Consider the following 17167-nt stretch of genomic DNA (forward strand, 5'->3'; position numbering starts at 1 on the left):
GTGTGTGTGTGTGTGTGTGTGTGTGTGTGTGTGTGTGTGTGTGTGTGTGTGTGTGTGTGTGTGTGTGTGTGTGTGTGTGTGTGTGTGTGTGTGTGTGTGTGTTGTGATGTGACTAGAATTATTGCATGGATTTTTCTCTACAGTCTCAACTTAGTCATTCTATTATTGTGAATAAAGATGATAGGTTTACTTTATAATGCACATAAGCACTGATATTTACAAATCTTTTCATAGAAATAAATACATAGATAGCTTTTAAAAATTATTTTTAAGAGCATAGGTAATAACAGGCGCTAGGGAAAAAATGTGTGAAGATTACAAGTGGCTGAGTTTGCTATGGAGTTTCTGCATGTAATTCATTTTGTAGTTTGCACTACTCTTTGCCCTTGGCATCTTACCAACTCAGCACGTTAGTCCACTTAGAGACCCGTGGTTATCATTAAAATTGGTTAAGAGATAACTCCTGACATCCGGCAGCAATGGCTACGATTTGTCAAATTGCTGCAATTCAACACACAACTCTTTCCTAAGAGAATTAAAATTACATTTCGCTTTTGGGCCTCACTGATTTGCTTAGCATTGTTCAATTCCCAGCTGTATATTCCCAATGAGAAAAGAAGACAGTAACTAGCATCCAAAGAGATTTGTTCAAAGAATGACATAAAATGAAGCCTTGGAGATTTCAAGTAGAGGCAGTGTCAGATCCCATTCTCATTTATAATTACCACCCCACCCCCTCAGATAACACATGTTGTTGGATGAGACTACGTGCCTTACGATTTTATGACAGGTAAATCTGGCAAGGCAAGTTGTTGAATCCACTGACTGACACAATTAGGGATACTGTTTTGTGAGCTGTAATGACAAGGTAAGTTTTAAGTTGGCCTGGGGTGTCGAACAAAGTATTGCATTTTTTTTTTTTTTGCAAAGAAGAAAGATGTAAGAATAATACTCACTCTGGAAATAATTTAGATACAATTTGTACAGGCCAGATGAATAGAGATTACTTGCTAATCCTTTAACATGGTGAGAAATGGGGCTTAAACGTTAGAAAATCTATTTGGGCACTTAATTGAAAGATACATGTGTCAGAACTACGGACTCATGAGGTATGTTTGAGAAAATATTTAAGAGATATTGCATCTGCTGAAGAGATAATGTCGTATGTTTAAGAATGGGCCAAGGATGGGACGAATTGGATGAGAAGAATGCTTAGGGAGTCCAGTCCTTGTTCTGTTCTTAGCGAGCCAATGAAGTAATCTCTCTGGATGTCAACAAGCATCTACTTTTACTTCTCTTTATTACACCTACTCCAGTATATCAAGGAAATTCCCCACTTGCTTCTAGATATCTACAAAGAAAGTATGAGTTGTGAATTCAGTGGATGTATGGTTTTTCCTTGGCCTCAGCCAGCTGCTGGCCATTATTGAAATGTAAGTCTGTGCTGATAGTTTCCTTCTAAAACAAAACTGGACATTAAATGTTTGAAATGTATGAGAATTTAAAGAGGGGAAAGAAAACTAAAGTGCTGTTGTTTATTTTACATCATAGGTATGGGGACCTAATCATCTTTCTAGCCCCTGTTTTCTTCTGCCTCTTTCAGGTAGAAGCAAATATTTAAATATCAGAAGTTAGAAGTCTCCATGTTTATAGTGGAACTTAGGAATATGGTTTATGGGTTTTGTTTGTCTTTGCTTATTACTGAAGTTTCACAATCATCATTAGTTCAGGGATAGAATTTTTTTTTTTACAAGGAGCACAACTAAATTACCCATCTAAAAATGAAAACAAAACAGTATGCACATTTGTTTCTGATTATTTTGTTTGCCAGATCCTTGCTTAAAACCATGTTTCACCAAAAATGGTATTCAGGTTCCCATGGCTAGGCATCCTCTCCGTTAAGTTATTTCACATTTCACAGCAATCCTCTGTTCAATGGTGTGTGCTTACACATAATTACCTCTTTCTCAACAGAGAAGCCTCTGAAGCTTGAGGTTTACACCAACAAAGAGCTTGTTTTAGAAATAATCTGTCTCAACCCCCTCCCCCGCCCCACCAGTCCACCCTGGTTTCTTTGGCCTCTAAACCAAAGCCTGTCTCTAACTCTCATCAAACATATGTCAGTGGTTGAATCTATAATGTAGCCCATACCCCTGGAAAGCATTGGGTTTCTGTTGTGGGCAACCATTTCCATCTAGTTAACATACTGGTGGGTCGTCTGAAGGGTTCCTTGTTCAAACCGAACAATTCTTAATTCCACTAATGTCTTCTTGTCCACTAATTCCCTCCCACCCTCCCACTGGGAAAAAAAAAAGTATCATACTTCTACAACTCAAACATAACGTGTTCTGTTAGAACTGCCTACCTGGAAGTCATGCATCGACATTTTAGATATAAAAGTTCGAGTGGATTTGAAAATTCAAATTGGAAAACAATTTGCACTGGCAAGGTTGAATAGTGAGCTTCTCTTAACATATGCTCAGTTGTTTCTTGACCCTGGGTTGACTGACTCATTGTGTTTCCCATGAAGTCTGAGCTTTTGTGACTGCAGGAAACCCTGCGTGACCAAGGGCAGCAATGTCTGGGAAAAGAGGAGTAGCAGCTTTGAAACAGTCACAACCAACACAATTTTGATTAAAGAAAGAACTCTGGTTTTTAATAGTTTTGATCATTAAAAAAGTTTAAACCTGCATAGCAATCATTTCAAAAATAATTATTTAATGTTCCATAATTAAACTGTACACAACCTAGTCTTGGGACACAGACGCCGGATGAGGTGAGTGAGCAGTCCCGTGCAGTCCCAGGAGCCAGGAGCTGAGTTCTCATTGGCCTTTTGTGTTTCATTTTTTGTTTTGTTATTCTGTTCATCAGAGTTTATTTGGATGCTTGGCACAATCTGGCTCCGCTGATGGGGCGGATCTGCACTGGGAAGAGAGAGAGGTTGGACACCGGTCCCGTCTCACTTCCCCTCCCTCACTCAGTTGGATTTCTCAAAGTCGTTCAATGTCTCGGTATTTCTTCCTCAGAATAGAGACCTGGTCTTTAAAGAGGACGGGGTCCAGCCTCATCTGAGAGTGGATCAGCGGCATGTAGCCAAACCAGCTGGCAAATGTATTCATGCAGCTCTGTCGCTGGGCAAAGTGGTCAGGGTCAGCCCAACGGGAAGCTCGAGAAGTCTAGGGAAAAGGAGAGAAAGGAAGAGAATGAGAGGAGGGCATAATGAAAGGGAAATGCTGCAGCAAACCAAGCCAGGCTAACAGCAGCAGAACTTGGCGGGTGGCCACCAAGCTGCACCACCAATGCAGGTGGTGACATGCAAGGCGCAGTGATGTTTGCCAAGAGGGATTTCCAAGACATGAGAAGTTCATTCCTGTTATTAAATACACACCTGGTTCTCTGCATAGACTAATCTGTGGCCAGCGAGTGATGAACTTTATTAAGTGAACCTCAACTATTCTAGTCACTAAATAGAATGCTTGCTTTTGTACTTGACTATCCATGTAGTATCTATTTGTTCCTTTCTCCTTTCTCCCATTTCACTGACTTCATAAAGATCCCACTGACTCCTTTGTTAAAGAGTCACATGTGTAGCTAAAGAACAAAATAAAATGCTTACTTCATTCATACTAGTAGCATATAGCATCTAAAAATCTGTTTTATGGCGATGAGTCCAGATTCAGTGATCTAGAAGGTATATCTGTTAGACACTAAAATTCAGAACTCTGCTCCTCACTTAACCCAAGAATCGTTGCCTTTCCTTCTCTTCCAATGCCAAAAGATTATGTCTGAAATGATGATTGAACTTCTGATTATTCTAGGTAAGTATAAAAAGATAGCGACCGCCTTTTGAACTCTGTAAGTTGTCCTAAAGGCTGGTGAAATATTTATAAGCCATGTACATGATTGACACTGAACTGGCAAAAAACAAAGCCTTCAATGGCTTAAGTGCTGAAATTGAAGGAGAACAACACACTTTCTTTTAAAAAAAAACTTTAAAAAAACCTATATTTTTATGACACAGGGGAAAATGGTGTGCCCAATTACAGAGGAAAAAAAATCTGCAAATGTTTAAAACACAGAAAAGTCTGTGTGTGAGACCAGGGGAGGAGATGGGAGGAGATAGAGGAATAAAACGAGGGAGTGGGTAACAATGTTGGACAAGAATTGTACTCATTTCCTTACTAATATAACTGTAACCCCTCTGTACATCACCTTTACAGTAAAAGAAAAAAAGAAATAGAAGAAGGTACATGTAAGACTGTACCATGGCAGAAATGACACCTGCGTCAGTTTGTTGCTGTAGACACTCAATAAATACCCAACTTACCAGTTTACAAAAAAATGTGTGTGTATGTGTGTGTGTATGTGTGTTACTCATTTACCCCTTGACACATTGTTAGAAGCATACTTTCATGGAAAGGTACACTTTAGTGTGAGAATTACTGTGTCTTCAAAACTATGAGTGTCAACATACTTGAACATAACATCGAAGATAAATACAAATGTTGTTACTTGTGAGAAGCAGAATAGCCTGACACTATTTGCAAAGTGTTTTTATGAAGCTCATCTGGGCTTCACAACAACCAGGTGAAGTATCTCCTGAGTCACAGTACTCCCACTTCACAGGCTTTAAGGAAGTTAGTTATTTGCTGAAAGCTAGAAAGGGAAAGAATGCAGGACCCACTCTTTAGCATTTGTATTAGGAGACGTGTTCTTAGGAAAAAAAAAAACAAAGAAAGGTAACAGATTAAGCTGTCTGATGGAGGAAATGGCCCAACAGGCTGCTTGTTTTGTTCCTAAATTGATGTGGGTGAGTCATTTCTGCATCCAAAGGTACAGACCCCACATCCAGACAAAAGTGCCAACATATATATATATATATATATATATATATATATATATATATATATATTCTATTTACATAAAATATATCAATAGTATACAAATAGAATTCTGCCAAGAGCTCCAGTTCATTCTTATTCTATGTGAGCATATGCACCCATATGGGTTTGTGCATTCAAGCACATACATATACGCATACACATACATATCCAGTTCAATCACTCAAGTATCATTGACTCTGGATTTTAACATTCTGAGTCAACCATCAAACACCAGGAAAGAAGTGATGAAAGTATAAACTTAGTGCATGTTATTCATTTATTTCACTAGTCACACTAATGTTTAATAAACTAATGGCCAGGAATTAGGCAAATCTATGCAAAATGCCACAAAACCAAATTTCAGAAAGTAATAGTCCCACAGCTTATAAATGCTGGTTCCAGAACAATCAATACTGTGATACCTGGTATTTGACTATGAAGGATACTCATCTCACTACAGTGATGACAATAAACTGACATAATTTCTTTACATTCAATATGGACTATATATGTTTAAGTACTTCTAAATTTATACTTCTAAGCTTAATCTCTGAAATAATAATATTACAGGTAGGCAGTTGGGAGATGAATAGCTCAAGAAGGTGAAGTACTCAAGAATGGGATTAGCATCCATCTAACATGGATGCCAGAAGAAACAATTATGCATTGGGAAGCTTGCTGGATAGTAAATCTGCTGGTGCCTTGATTTTAGAATCCCCAACCTACAGAATTTTGAGGAATGAATATTTGTTATTTATGCCGTCTAGTCTATTGTGAGCCTGTCTTTCTCATACCATTTGATAGGTTTCAGAAAAGCTTTCCATTCTTAAGCAAAGTAAGCCAGACCCAAAGAAACATAGGCTGCATGGTTTCCCTCATTTGTAATAACTATAATGTGCCCATAAATCTACATGTAAATCCAATGGATAGTAAAAGACAAATAATTACACTTGGACATGATTAATTAAACGACACACTAAAGATTCACATGGTGAGAACAAAGGAGGATATTCTTAGGAGAGGATCACAAGGGCTCAATAGCTATATGCATATAATCATATAAAATGATGCTTATCAAAATGAACTTCAAGAACTGAAAACAAGAGTTTTTTTTTTCATTGTACTGTTTGTACAATGGTTTATTCTCCTTTGTCACTGCTTTTGATTTCTGTAACCTTTGTCTTAAATACAAGACAAAGGTTTATCTGATTTGGGGAGGGGAGGGAGAAGCACAGAGAAGGTGAGACAAAGAGTGAATTAATTCATCAGTGATACTCACTAGACACTATGTTGGAAATGAATTATACAACTTGAGGGGGGGAGGGTAGGGAGTTCAAGAAGGGAAAAACTGGGAGAAAATCAGGGAGGGGGTGACATTGTTCAAAAAGAAATGTACTCATTACCTGACCTATGTAACTGTAACCTCTCTGTACTCACCTTTATAATAAAGTTTAAATTAAAAGAAAAAAACAAAACACACACACACACACAGCTTTCTATTCTTGACATAAAGATACTCTTGACTTATGTCTTTCCAAGTGTCAATCACATACAGATCTTCTGTATGTATTGTATGTCTGTATATTCTCATCGTATTTCTAGGTAAAGTATCTGGAGGAACATGTGTCCTTATCATCTTGAACTGACCACCAGTTAAGTGAGCAAAGGAAGGGAAGAACTATCTCTTACTCTTACCTGTCCCATCATTGTCTCCTTATACTGCTTCTTCTGGGTTACTTTGATTGGAGGCAATTTTGTCACAGCAGACACCAGGAAATTCATGAGAATGTCCTCACAATTGGCCAGTTGGTCCACCATGTTTTTTAGGCTGGCTGGCAGGTAATGGGAGTACAGGTAGTGATAATATCTATAAAAACCAAAAGAGTTTCACAGGAGGCCACCATTACATAATGGCAAGTAGACTTTAAACACACAAACCTTCTTTGAATTCCTAAGCACAGCATCGATAGCATTAATAATAGAAAGAGAAACTGAATATATAGATAGCAAGAGAAGTTACTTACAAATGAGACAATCATTTGAACGAATCAGATGCATCTGTGTGGTGTGGCAGAAGGATGGGGAATAATGAACTTTCAAAAGGTGAAATCTTGAAATCAGTGTTTAGTCAGCCCAAATGGCCAGTTTATACTTGGACATTTTCAACCCTATCCTTGAGAAGAAGGCAAAATTCTAAGGCTATGGTAAGATCAGTGTGCTTGTCTCATTAAGACAAAAGACTGGGAGAAATATTAATGGTCAGTACTTTCACTACCCTGGTCCAGTCAACTGGCTTTAAAGCTCAGATATTTGCAAGTGCTCAACAGATATCTCCATCCATGAAATTTTGTGACATATCCTTTTAGATGTCTTTACATGCTAAGACTGAACTCCTACATTTTCTCTAATACTCAAGACATCTGTAGCACTTCCCATTTCCGCTAATGGCTTCCATCTTTCCACTGCCCTCATCAATAAGCTTGGGAGTTATCAAACCCTATACCCAATCAGTTAGAACATTGTGTTGAAGCTTCTTCAAAATACGCTCACCATCTGGTCACCACTTTTCATCGCCATTGTCAACTTTTTGGTCCCAGGCTCTATCATCTTTTGCCTCAATCAGCTCCTATTAGATTTCTTTGCTTTTTTTCTGCTCCCCCCTTATACAGTGTTCTCCACATGGCATGCTGAGCAGATGTTTCAATAACAGCCTTGACATATTCTGTTCAAATCCCTGTACTGGTTCCTAGGTCTCTTAGGGGAAATGGTCAAGTCTTCCAGAACCTGTATGTCTAGACTTTTCTTGGTCCTTCTCTTCCCCATTCTATTCTGGTCAATAGTCACATAATCCTTCTTGATGGTTCTCCCAACATTTTGCCTCTGGGCATCCTACCTAGTCCTCATACCAGAACACTGTTGGCTAACTTCCTCTGGTCTTCAGTCACTGTTCCCAGGGCTTTGGCTCAGTGAAGAGCCTCCAGGTCACATTCCAACCTGCCCCATCTCCACCACTCCTGTCCTTTACTTTATTCCACTGTGTGTTCTGCTGTCTCCCATATCTCTTGAACTTCCTACTGTATCTCCCCCCTTGTTAGCTATGAGCGCTAACCTGGAAGGGAAGTTTTTTCTGCTTCACTCAATGATGAACTTCAGCATCTACAACAGTGAGTGGAGCTGCTCAAATAAGAATTTACTTTTGGAACACTTTCCCTAACTTATGTAACTATGACACCTCTGACCATCACCTTTATAATAACAATAAAAATTAAAACAATTCTATTTCAGTTAAATGCCATGACTTTTGTCGCTGTGATTCTCATGTCTGCTTAACTGAAAATGCTACTCTCCCTAAATTTCTGGAAACGCAATAAGCCAACAAATTTCATTGGTTTTATTAAAAAAAAAATACTTTGAGCTGGGCGCCAGTAGTCATGTCTGTAATCCTAACTATGCAGGAGGCTAAGATTTGAGGATCACAGTTCGAAACTAGCTTCAGCAGGAAAGTCTGTGAGACTCTTACCTCCAATTAATCACAAAACAAAAACAAAAACAAGAAAACCACAGAAGCGGTACTCTAGCTCAAGTGAGAAATAAAAAATTAAAAAAATGAAAAAAAGCTCGGGGACAGTACCCAGGCCCAGAGTTCAAGATCCAGATCTAGTGCGCGCACACATACACACACACACACACACACACACACACATATACAACTTTGGCCACATCAACAAAACTTAAGCAAGGATACAGATTAATTTTGTTATAGTTGTCAACAAGAGTTGGCCTAAGTTCCTACTTAGGCATTGCCACACAGTAGGAGAAAGAACTCTAGCAAATCTCTAAGAGACATGGGAACACTGCTCACTTGTGGTAAATAGCAGCTCCTGTTAACACCATGGAATAGTCATTCGTCCACTTGGATGTGTACCCCCACCGCTCCTTCGAGTTATCCCAGAAATGGCTGCGTGCTGGGTACCCCACAATCCTCTCTGGGAAGCTCTGCCACACTGTGAAGGCAAAATCCACCTGCAACATAGAACACAAGCCAAACAAGCAATCAACAGTGTTAACAAACGTCAACAAAACATTACCTTACCCTGCTAATTCATCATGTAGAATCCCAAGACTGTTTCGAAACATTAACTCCACGTATTTATCAGCAAATTAAACTGACTGCTTGACATTTTGCCCTGTAATTATGCACATTTAAATGATTTCTGTTAAAGAAAACCAGGTTAGTGTGGAAATAAAAGTTTGCTACTATGTCCTTTAGAAATCCAGTCTGTTCAAGCTAAAATACAAGCCAAGAAACCCAGTTGCTTCCCCCTCCGCCACCCCCTAAAGGTGTACGCCACTCTTAATACCCAGGAGGCACCAAAGCAGCATCTGTTTTATAAAGGAGAACAGATTTCCTGCGTACATCCAGCGAATGAATATACAACGCACATCCTAACCAGCATAGAACAAAGCCCAAGAGACTACAATTAAAGCATCCTCTTAAGGGCAAGAGACAAGTGTTTTTCTTTTTTTTTCTTTTTCAAAGAGCACAGTTTTAACATAAAGACAGAGAAGAGTTCCCAAACAAAAACCAATTTCAGGCATCTCAGGTATGAAGATGGATCAAATGCTAGAAAAAGCATCCACAGTGAAATCGCTAAGTTGGGACAAACAAGGCTGGGTGAAGCCACAGGATGATTCTCAGGAAAGGCAGCTAAGTGACTGTCCAGTGCTTGAAAGAACCCAAGTTCAGCTATTCCTGAACTTCCTGTAATCTCTCAAGGTACGAGCTCACTCCTGACTATCATCATTTGAGGAGTCATCAATAAAAATACTAAGTAGAAAATAAATAACAAGATAACATAAATAACAAGATAAAATAAATAACATCAAGTGATTAGATGCTCACAGTCAAAGAATGCTTACAATTGGACAGGCCCATGGAATAGGTGCTGACATAGCTTAAGTCATCTTATTCTCACAATTATTCCTGTGGTAGATACTTTTATATGTTCAATTGACAGAGAGGAAAAAACATATAAAGGATAAGTCATTTGTTTATATAGTAAATGGCAGGGTCAAGATTTAAATTTAAAAAAATCTGGCTCCATCTATGCATCTTGTTTCCTGATCTCTCTTACTGCAGAGGTGCCAGTAACTGGGGTTTGAACTCAGCTTGCCGAGCTTGCTTAGCTTGCTTGGTTTGCTTGCTTTGCTGGTGCTCTACCACTTAAGCCACACCTCCAGCCTGAAAGCAAGATATCTTACACACACATAACAATGAATCCTGCAGCCTCCACTCTATTTTTTTCTTGGTAAGCATTTTAAATGGAAATCTCATGATTTGGCAGCAAATATTTCAAGTCCCAGAACTGTGTGACTTGGAGGACTAAGTGCCACGTTCAGAACCTGCCAAAGAGCTTCAAAAAGGAAGTAAGCATTCACAACAGCCAAAAGGTAAAAACAATCCACATTACATCAACTGATGAGTGGAAACTATACTATAGAACTACACAATGAAGTACCATGCAGCCAAAAGGAATACTATGCAGCAATAAAAAAGTTCAGAAGTACCTGCCTTCTGTTCTTATAAGCACTGAAATATCGATAATTACTAAAACATGGATGGACTTCAAAAGCATTACATTCAGTGAAAGAAATCAGGTTTTAAAGGGTCCATATCACAGGGATCCATGTATATGAAATGCCCACAATAGGAAAATCCACAGACCAGGAAACAGAGTGGTGGTTGCCAAAGTAGGAAGAGATGGCTTATTGGGTTCAGGATTTCCTTTGTGTGTGATAAAAATGTTTTGGAAGACAGAATACTATGGCTCCTACCAATTATTCTAGCTATTCAGGAGGCTAAGATCTGAGACTCACACTTTGAAGTCAGCCCAGGCAGACAAATTTGTGAGACTCTTATCTCCATATTAACCAGAAATAAATCTGTAAGTAGAGCTTGGCTCAAGTGTTAGAATTCCAGTTGTGAATGTGAAAACCAAATAAGAGTGAAAGGCCCTGAGTTCAAGCCCTAGTAGTGGTATGTATACACACATACACACAAACACACAGTGTTTTTGAAGAAGACAGGTGACGATGACTGAACACATTGTGAGCAAATACCATGAGTTTCACACTGTGACATGGTAATTTTATGTAATATGAATATATGTTATGTGAATATTATCTCAATAAAATAAAAATACAGAGCAAATAAGTTCAATTATTTCCCAAGCTTTTTGCTGTATTTCCCATAACACATGCATGATTATTTAGAAAATATTATCCTCCCTCCCTTCCCCCGCCTCTCTCTCAGGAAAAAAATGTCAGTGATTACCGGATAATCCAGTGATTGCTGGATTATTACTTTTTAAGAAGAATAAAAAATGCAATATGTCTGTAATAAACCATATAAAACTATTTTCTGTATGCACACAAGCCATCATTTTGAAACCACTGCCTCAGATTATGTTGTTCTGTGTGTATATGTGTGTAATTAATTTATTTCAGCTTATGTAATAAAATATACATGCAGAATACAGCAATCCTACATATATTAAGTAAGTTAAAAGAGAATGTAAGAAGTATGCACTAAGTGTCTGAAATTCTTTACAACAATGCAAACTGAATGAACATAACAACAGTCACCGTTTTCATATACAGCTTTGTATTCAAATTTATATGAAATTCTAATTCAGTCTCTGTGATGGCTGATTTTGCGTGCCAACTTGACTGCACCAAGTACTTAGATTAAAGATGATTTCTGAGTGGGTTTGTGAGAATATTTCTCGATGGGAACAGTGGCCAACCCCAAAGTGAGTGTATACCACGCAACACATTGAGTCCTGACTGGAAAGGCGGGAGAGAACTTGACAGGCACCATCTAGCCATGAAGGATGGGACAAGGCAAAACACCTAAACAGGATGAGAGAGATTACAAGGTCTCTGAGGGAAAACACTATAATTTATCTTTCAACTATCTGTGGTTTACCAGTCATAGAATGTTGCAAGATGAGCTTTTTTCAGTATTCAACCAAACTAAGGACTGATGATAGGTTTCATTCTAGCCTAAGAAAGGTCAACAAATAGTTCTAAAACAGGAGATCCATAACTTACCTACCCAGGTCCGTAAACCATGTCTTGGAGACCAAATGAATTCAATAACCTTCCCTCAGTCTTACCATGTGATTCTGTCCCATAGGCTGCTTTCAGAGAGCAGCTTCCTATTCAAGCCCCTTTTACTTCAGTAACACTGGTGCCATCGCAAAAATCATTTTCACACTAGAGACAATTCACTTTGAGTCTGTTGAAAGACTATTCCTCCAAGTGCTGGTGGAGACTCATACCTGTAAGCCTCACTACTCGGGAGGCTGAGATCTGAGAATCTTGGTTAGAGGCTAGCCATGGCAAAGTCCCTGATACTCTGAGTAACCAGAAAAAAAACAAACAAACCAACCCAGAAGTAGAGCTGTCATTCATATGGCAGAGTGTCAGCCTTGAGAGCAAAAGTGAAGGGACAGTGCCCAGGCTCTGATTTCAAGAAAAACAAGCATATTCTTTTTTAAAATATATGCATCTGTGACTTTCACTACATTAGTATCTTGCCTGAATTCCTTTTGTTCGGCTACTCAGGCTGGTCACAGAGATGGAGGCTGATTAGCTATGCTGACCTTCCAGTAACAAACTCACTCCTTTTTCATTTCCTGCCTATCTGTTCCCACTGGGACATCTTCTCTTGCCTCCTGCCATTAGACTAGAACCGAACTATTGGCCTTCCTGGTTCTCAGGGCTTCTGACTGACTGGGATTATGCCACCAGCCTTCCTGCTACTTCTTCAGCTTAGGGATAGCAGATGACAAACTTCACAGCCTCTTCATTCTGGGAAGCAACTCCTCATTAAAAAAAGAAAAAAATCTCTACTGGCTCTGTTCCTTTACAAAATCCTGACTTAAAAAAAAATTATCTCGAGATAAGAAAAGACTTATTAGGACTTGTTCATAAAAGCATCCTTCTGGGAGCATAAAAAGAAAAGGGAAGGTGTCATGTGTTAAGAAAACGTAGTAGGGAAGAAAATATCTCAAAATTGAGAAGGCAGCAGGGGGTGGGTGGTCAGCATTGGCTAGAAAACTGAAATCCCGTCCGTGATAAGCCCCTCCTCCTCATTGGAGTTGACTACTGATAGGCCCAACGAATGGCATAGGGCATCCTGTTGTCAAAGAAGCTGCCGGGCTGTTAGCACTCTTTGGGGTTTTCCATTATTCTTTGAAAAGAAAACACATGGCCTGGAAACTACTACTGAACCCAATGGGGGTGTTTTCATCACATGAATTTCTTACTATCTCAAAGCTGTTTCAAGTCATTTCAAAGGAGCTCACAAGTAAATTCAGATAAAACTATGATTCTTCTGATAGCATTGCTTTCATGCAGATCATTAACACATCAAAGAAGGCAAAGGTCAGCTTAAGGCCTCTTTTCTTAAAAAATCAACATCTGTTTTCTTTTGAGGGTTTGCAGCAACTCATAAATGTAAATAACCAAGTATATCTACTACCCTTTATGAGATGTTGTTTTTTTTTAAAAATCTATCTTTAATACTGTAGAGACACATTTATATAAGGTAAGAACCCTTCAAAAGGAGGAAAGTTGAACCAACATTTATTCACCTAAAAAGAGGGAATAGAGAAATCCTGCCTACGCACATTTTAGACAACACACTACGCCACTGAGCAGCAGGCAAAAGCAAACCAGAATGCCAGCCTCTTAAATTTACATATTATTTTCAACCCACGTTGAGTTCTAATTACTTTACATATAACACATGGTCCTCCCAGCATGCATTGAGTGGCTGCAATTGCTATTCTTTAAAAGGAAATTCACCAGCACAAAAATGCATTGCAGTATCCCAGAGTTATTTCTGCATGGGACAGGAAATAGCAAAGCTTAGAGTGATGCTACATTGCCGAAGGGAAGATACATGACACATCATAATCCAGGTCATAGGATGATACCTTAAGACGGATCATGACCATTCATTCACCATGAGAATGTGCTGCTTTTTGCCGTTTGCCCTCTGAGATGCCCTGCTCTGTGCCCTGGATTGATGGAACCCTAGCATGAAGGTTACTCTTGACTGTCAACTTGCTAGATTGAGAGATGCCTAGGAGATTTGTAAAGCAACAACTCCGGGTGTTTCCATAAGGTAATTCCAGAGATAATTGACTATGAGAAGAAGACTCACCCTAATGATAGGCCACACCATCATAGTGCTGAGAGTCTGGATGGAATAAATAGGGGAAGGGGAAAGCCATGCATTATCGCTTCCCCTCTTGCCCTCTCTCTTCTCCCTGACCATGGTGTGAGCTTCTGCGTTCTGCCATGCCTTCCGTTCCATGATGAACTGAAACTTCTGAAACCCAGAGTCATAAAAACAAAAATCTCTCCTCCTTTAGATTATGTAACAGCAATGAGACATTGTCTGATACATCTAGTGACGGCACTGCCTGGTCTTCCTTACGAGATGGTATCTGGTTAGGTCAAGTCAATGGGAGTCCTCAGCTAGAGATGACATGGAAGGGAAGTCAGGAATCTTCCCTGTTCCTTTCCTCCCATGTCCCCAGAGCTCTGACAGCAGCAGCACTTTTATGTGAGTGTGGCCTGTATGGAGGCCTCCCTGCTAGTTCCATCTTTCAGGAACTTTGGAAATCTCCATCCTTCCTTCTCCTGTCCCTTTAAGCCTAGGGGATAGAAACAGCTTTCTGTGCTTGCTACTCATCATCAGCCTCCTCAGCACTTCATATGGGCTCTGTCAACCCCAACCACTCTCCTCAAGTAATCTAAAAATCTTTTCATTTGAATCATTTGCTTTGAATTCTGTTTGTTGCCAGGACTTTGACAGATAAAAGCAAGGATAGTATAACTTAAGTAGGCTCCCATGGCTTGTATTTCATAGCCATCCTTCCCTTTGGATGTTAAGCATATCTTCAGCACAACAGCACCTTCCCTGGTGATGCACATGACAAAGTTGGCTGTGTGTTCACCCTTTTAATCCACGTATCACTCATCCCCGAAACATCCATTCAACAGGTATTTATAGAGCTTTCGCTATGTATAAAGCATGTGAACAAGGTGAAGCCCAGGCTATTTTGTCCTGGGGTTATTTAAGTTGCCCTAGTGCATAGTGTCTGTTCAAGACTATCTGAGGAGAGTTCAGAAGCAGCCATGGAATTTGAACTTGGTCATCACCACCCTTTATCCCGAGAATCAGAATGGAACTCATGCTGGTAGGAGCCAATGTCTACACTGAATGGAAAAACATTAAAAATAAAATGAGCCAATGTCTACACTGAATGGAAAAACATTAAAGATAAAATGAGAAGAAAGGGATAGGAAAGGAAACTTAGTTAAGCCTCTATGCTTTCTGATTCACTACAATCTTGTACAGCTATCTTTTGAGATCAACTACGGCTTCAAGTAAGGTTTCAGCGATCAATACTTACTTGCATTGTAAAAAACTGGTTTTCTATTATATCTATTTGCCTTCTACTCTCTCTTCTTCATATGAAATTTTTGGGCAATCTTATTTTGGGCATAAATATCTGAACGTACAAAACACCATGTGTCTCCATCTTAGTCTTAAAATGAAATGGTCTGCTCTTAACATGTGTGGGTGTGGTATGATTTAGACCAAGACAACAGACAACAACAAACAACAGCAACTTCATTTGGAACCCAGAATCATGTCCCCAGAGACAATACACAGGGGTGCAGGGATAACTGGGGAAGGGATGCGATGGATGGTTTGCATTGAACAACAATCAGTGAAACAGGCCCCTGCCCCCCCCAAAAAAACTGTGGTTCCACACACCTGCCCACAGCTGTGCTGGCTAAAAACAGAAAAGGGAGGAAAGGCAGAAGGGGAGAGGTGAGGAACAGTCATGCAAATGAGGAGCTAATTAGCAGAGAAAACAAAAGGAAAAGTGCTCTCATCAGAGTGCTAGGTGGTGGCAAGGTGCTAACAGGATTTGGGCTAATTAAAACCAATTCTGCAGGAAGCTTTGAAAAATGTTTTCCATTTCCACTAAGGCAAGGGCAAAGAAGAGTTACCACCTGGGGACTTCTAGGACCTAAGTGAAGAGCATCCCGCCCCTCTACCTCCAGGCAGGGCTCTTACCTCGGTTGTTGAAAGCACAGTGTCTTCATCAAGGCTGAGCACAGCGTCTGTGATGATGTTGTCATAGGGTAGAAACCGGCTGCTCATAACCTGGGAAGAAGGTAGGAAGTAGGCAGGAAGGAGGGGATGAAAGGAGAGGTAATTTTAGAGTCTCAATTTCTTCAGAAAAATTTCCCCATCCTCAACAGCATAAAGAATTCTTGACTACCATTGTCATCCCTGTATGTTGAAAGACTTCCATCTCTCATCAGTGATGGCTCATTTGTTCAACCCTTATTGGTACCTACAGGGTATCAGGACCTTGTTGATCAAAGGGAGGACAAAGATAAATAAGATGCAGATCTTGCCTTTGAGAAAATCTAAAGACATCGAGAACCAGATGACTAGTTTTAGCTGGAAATGAAAGATTCCAGGACACTGGAGAGAAGGAGAAACTACACTTCTGCAGGACCTTGGTAGGCACAGATAGAAACTGGGCATTACAGACAGGGAACCAAGGCCAAAGTGACACAAGAGACAACCAGTGACTAGAGAACAGTGATTCCATGTGTGAGACATACCCCTGTGAGGCCAGATCATCGTAGGAAACATGCAAATACCTATGTATCTATTCTAGCACAGAATAGAGAACACACATATATATGTATATGGAGCTACACCCATAGCAGATATAAAAATGATCTATCACTATATATCTGGTTATCTATAGATAATTTTATTAAAATATAATATTGCTCGGAAGGATAATTTTAAATAAACAATAGCACCTGTAGTTCAGATTTAGGAAAGTTGTGAAGGTGGTGTGTAAGTAAATTTGAGGCAAGATCCATGTATAGCCAAATTTGTAGGGAGGGGATCTACAGGAAAAATGGAGGCCAGAAAGGCCTTTATAATAATCACAGGTTGCTTTTGGTGTTGAATGTACCATACAGTAACTAATTAAAAAAAACCCACTACATATATGTGCCAAGAAATGTCCCATGTCCTTTCTGTACATGATTTCATTTCATATTGGTAACACTTGTCTCTTATAAATAGCATGGAATCTGGGATACAGAAAGGTTAAGTATTTTGCCCAAGATGGATGTCAGATGGTCTTTTCTCAGATGGCCTGACT

The 17167-nt window shown here is 39.5% G+C and overlaps 1 protein-coding gene across 1 annotated transcript in view; it reads right to left on the reverse strand.

The window, feature by feature from the left end:
• Positions 1–2881: 2881 nt before the first annotated feature.
• Positions 2882–17167, reverse strand: part of Ext1 (exostosin glycosyltransferase 1) — a 275875-nt gene continuing 261589 nt past the window's right edge. The window contains exons 8-11 of the mRNA XM_069991299.1: positions 16051–16140; positions 8746–8906; positions 6579–6750; positions 2882–3176 (exon numbers count right to left, since the gene is read on the reverse strand). Coding sequence (XP_069847400.1) covers positions 2991–3176; positions 6579–6750; positions 8746–8906; positions 16051–16140 — 609 coding nt within the window. The 3' untranslated portion in view covers positions 2882–2990. The remainder of the gene's footprint in view (positions 3177–6578; positions 6751–8745; positions 8907–16050; positions 16141–17167) is intronic.

The sequence above is a fragment of the Dipodomys merriami genome, unplaced genomic scaffold (assembly GCF_024711535.1).
Source record: "Dipodomys merriami isolate MVZ:Mamm:240054 unplaced genomic scaffold, mDipMer1.0.p SCAF_4, whole genome shotgun sequence".
NCBI classification, from domain to species: domain Eukaryota; kingdom Metazoa; phylum Chordata; class Mammalia; order Rodentia; family Heteromyidae; genus Dipodomys; species Dipodomys merriami.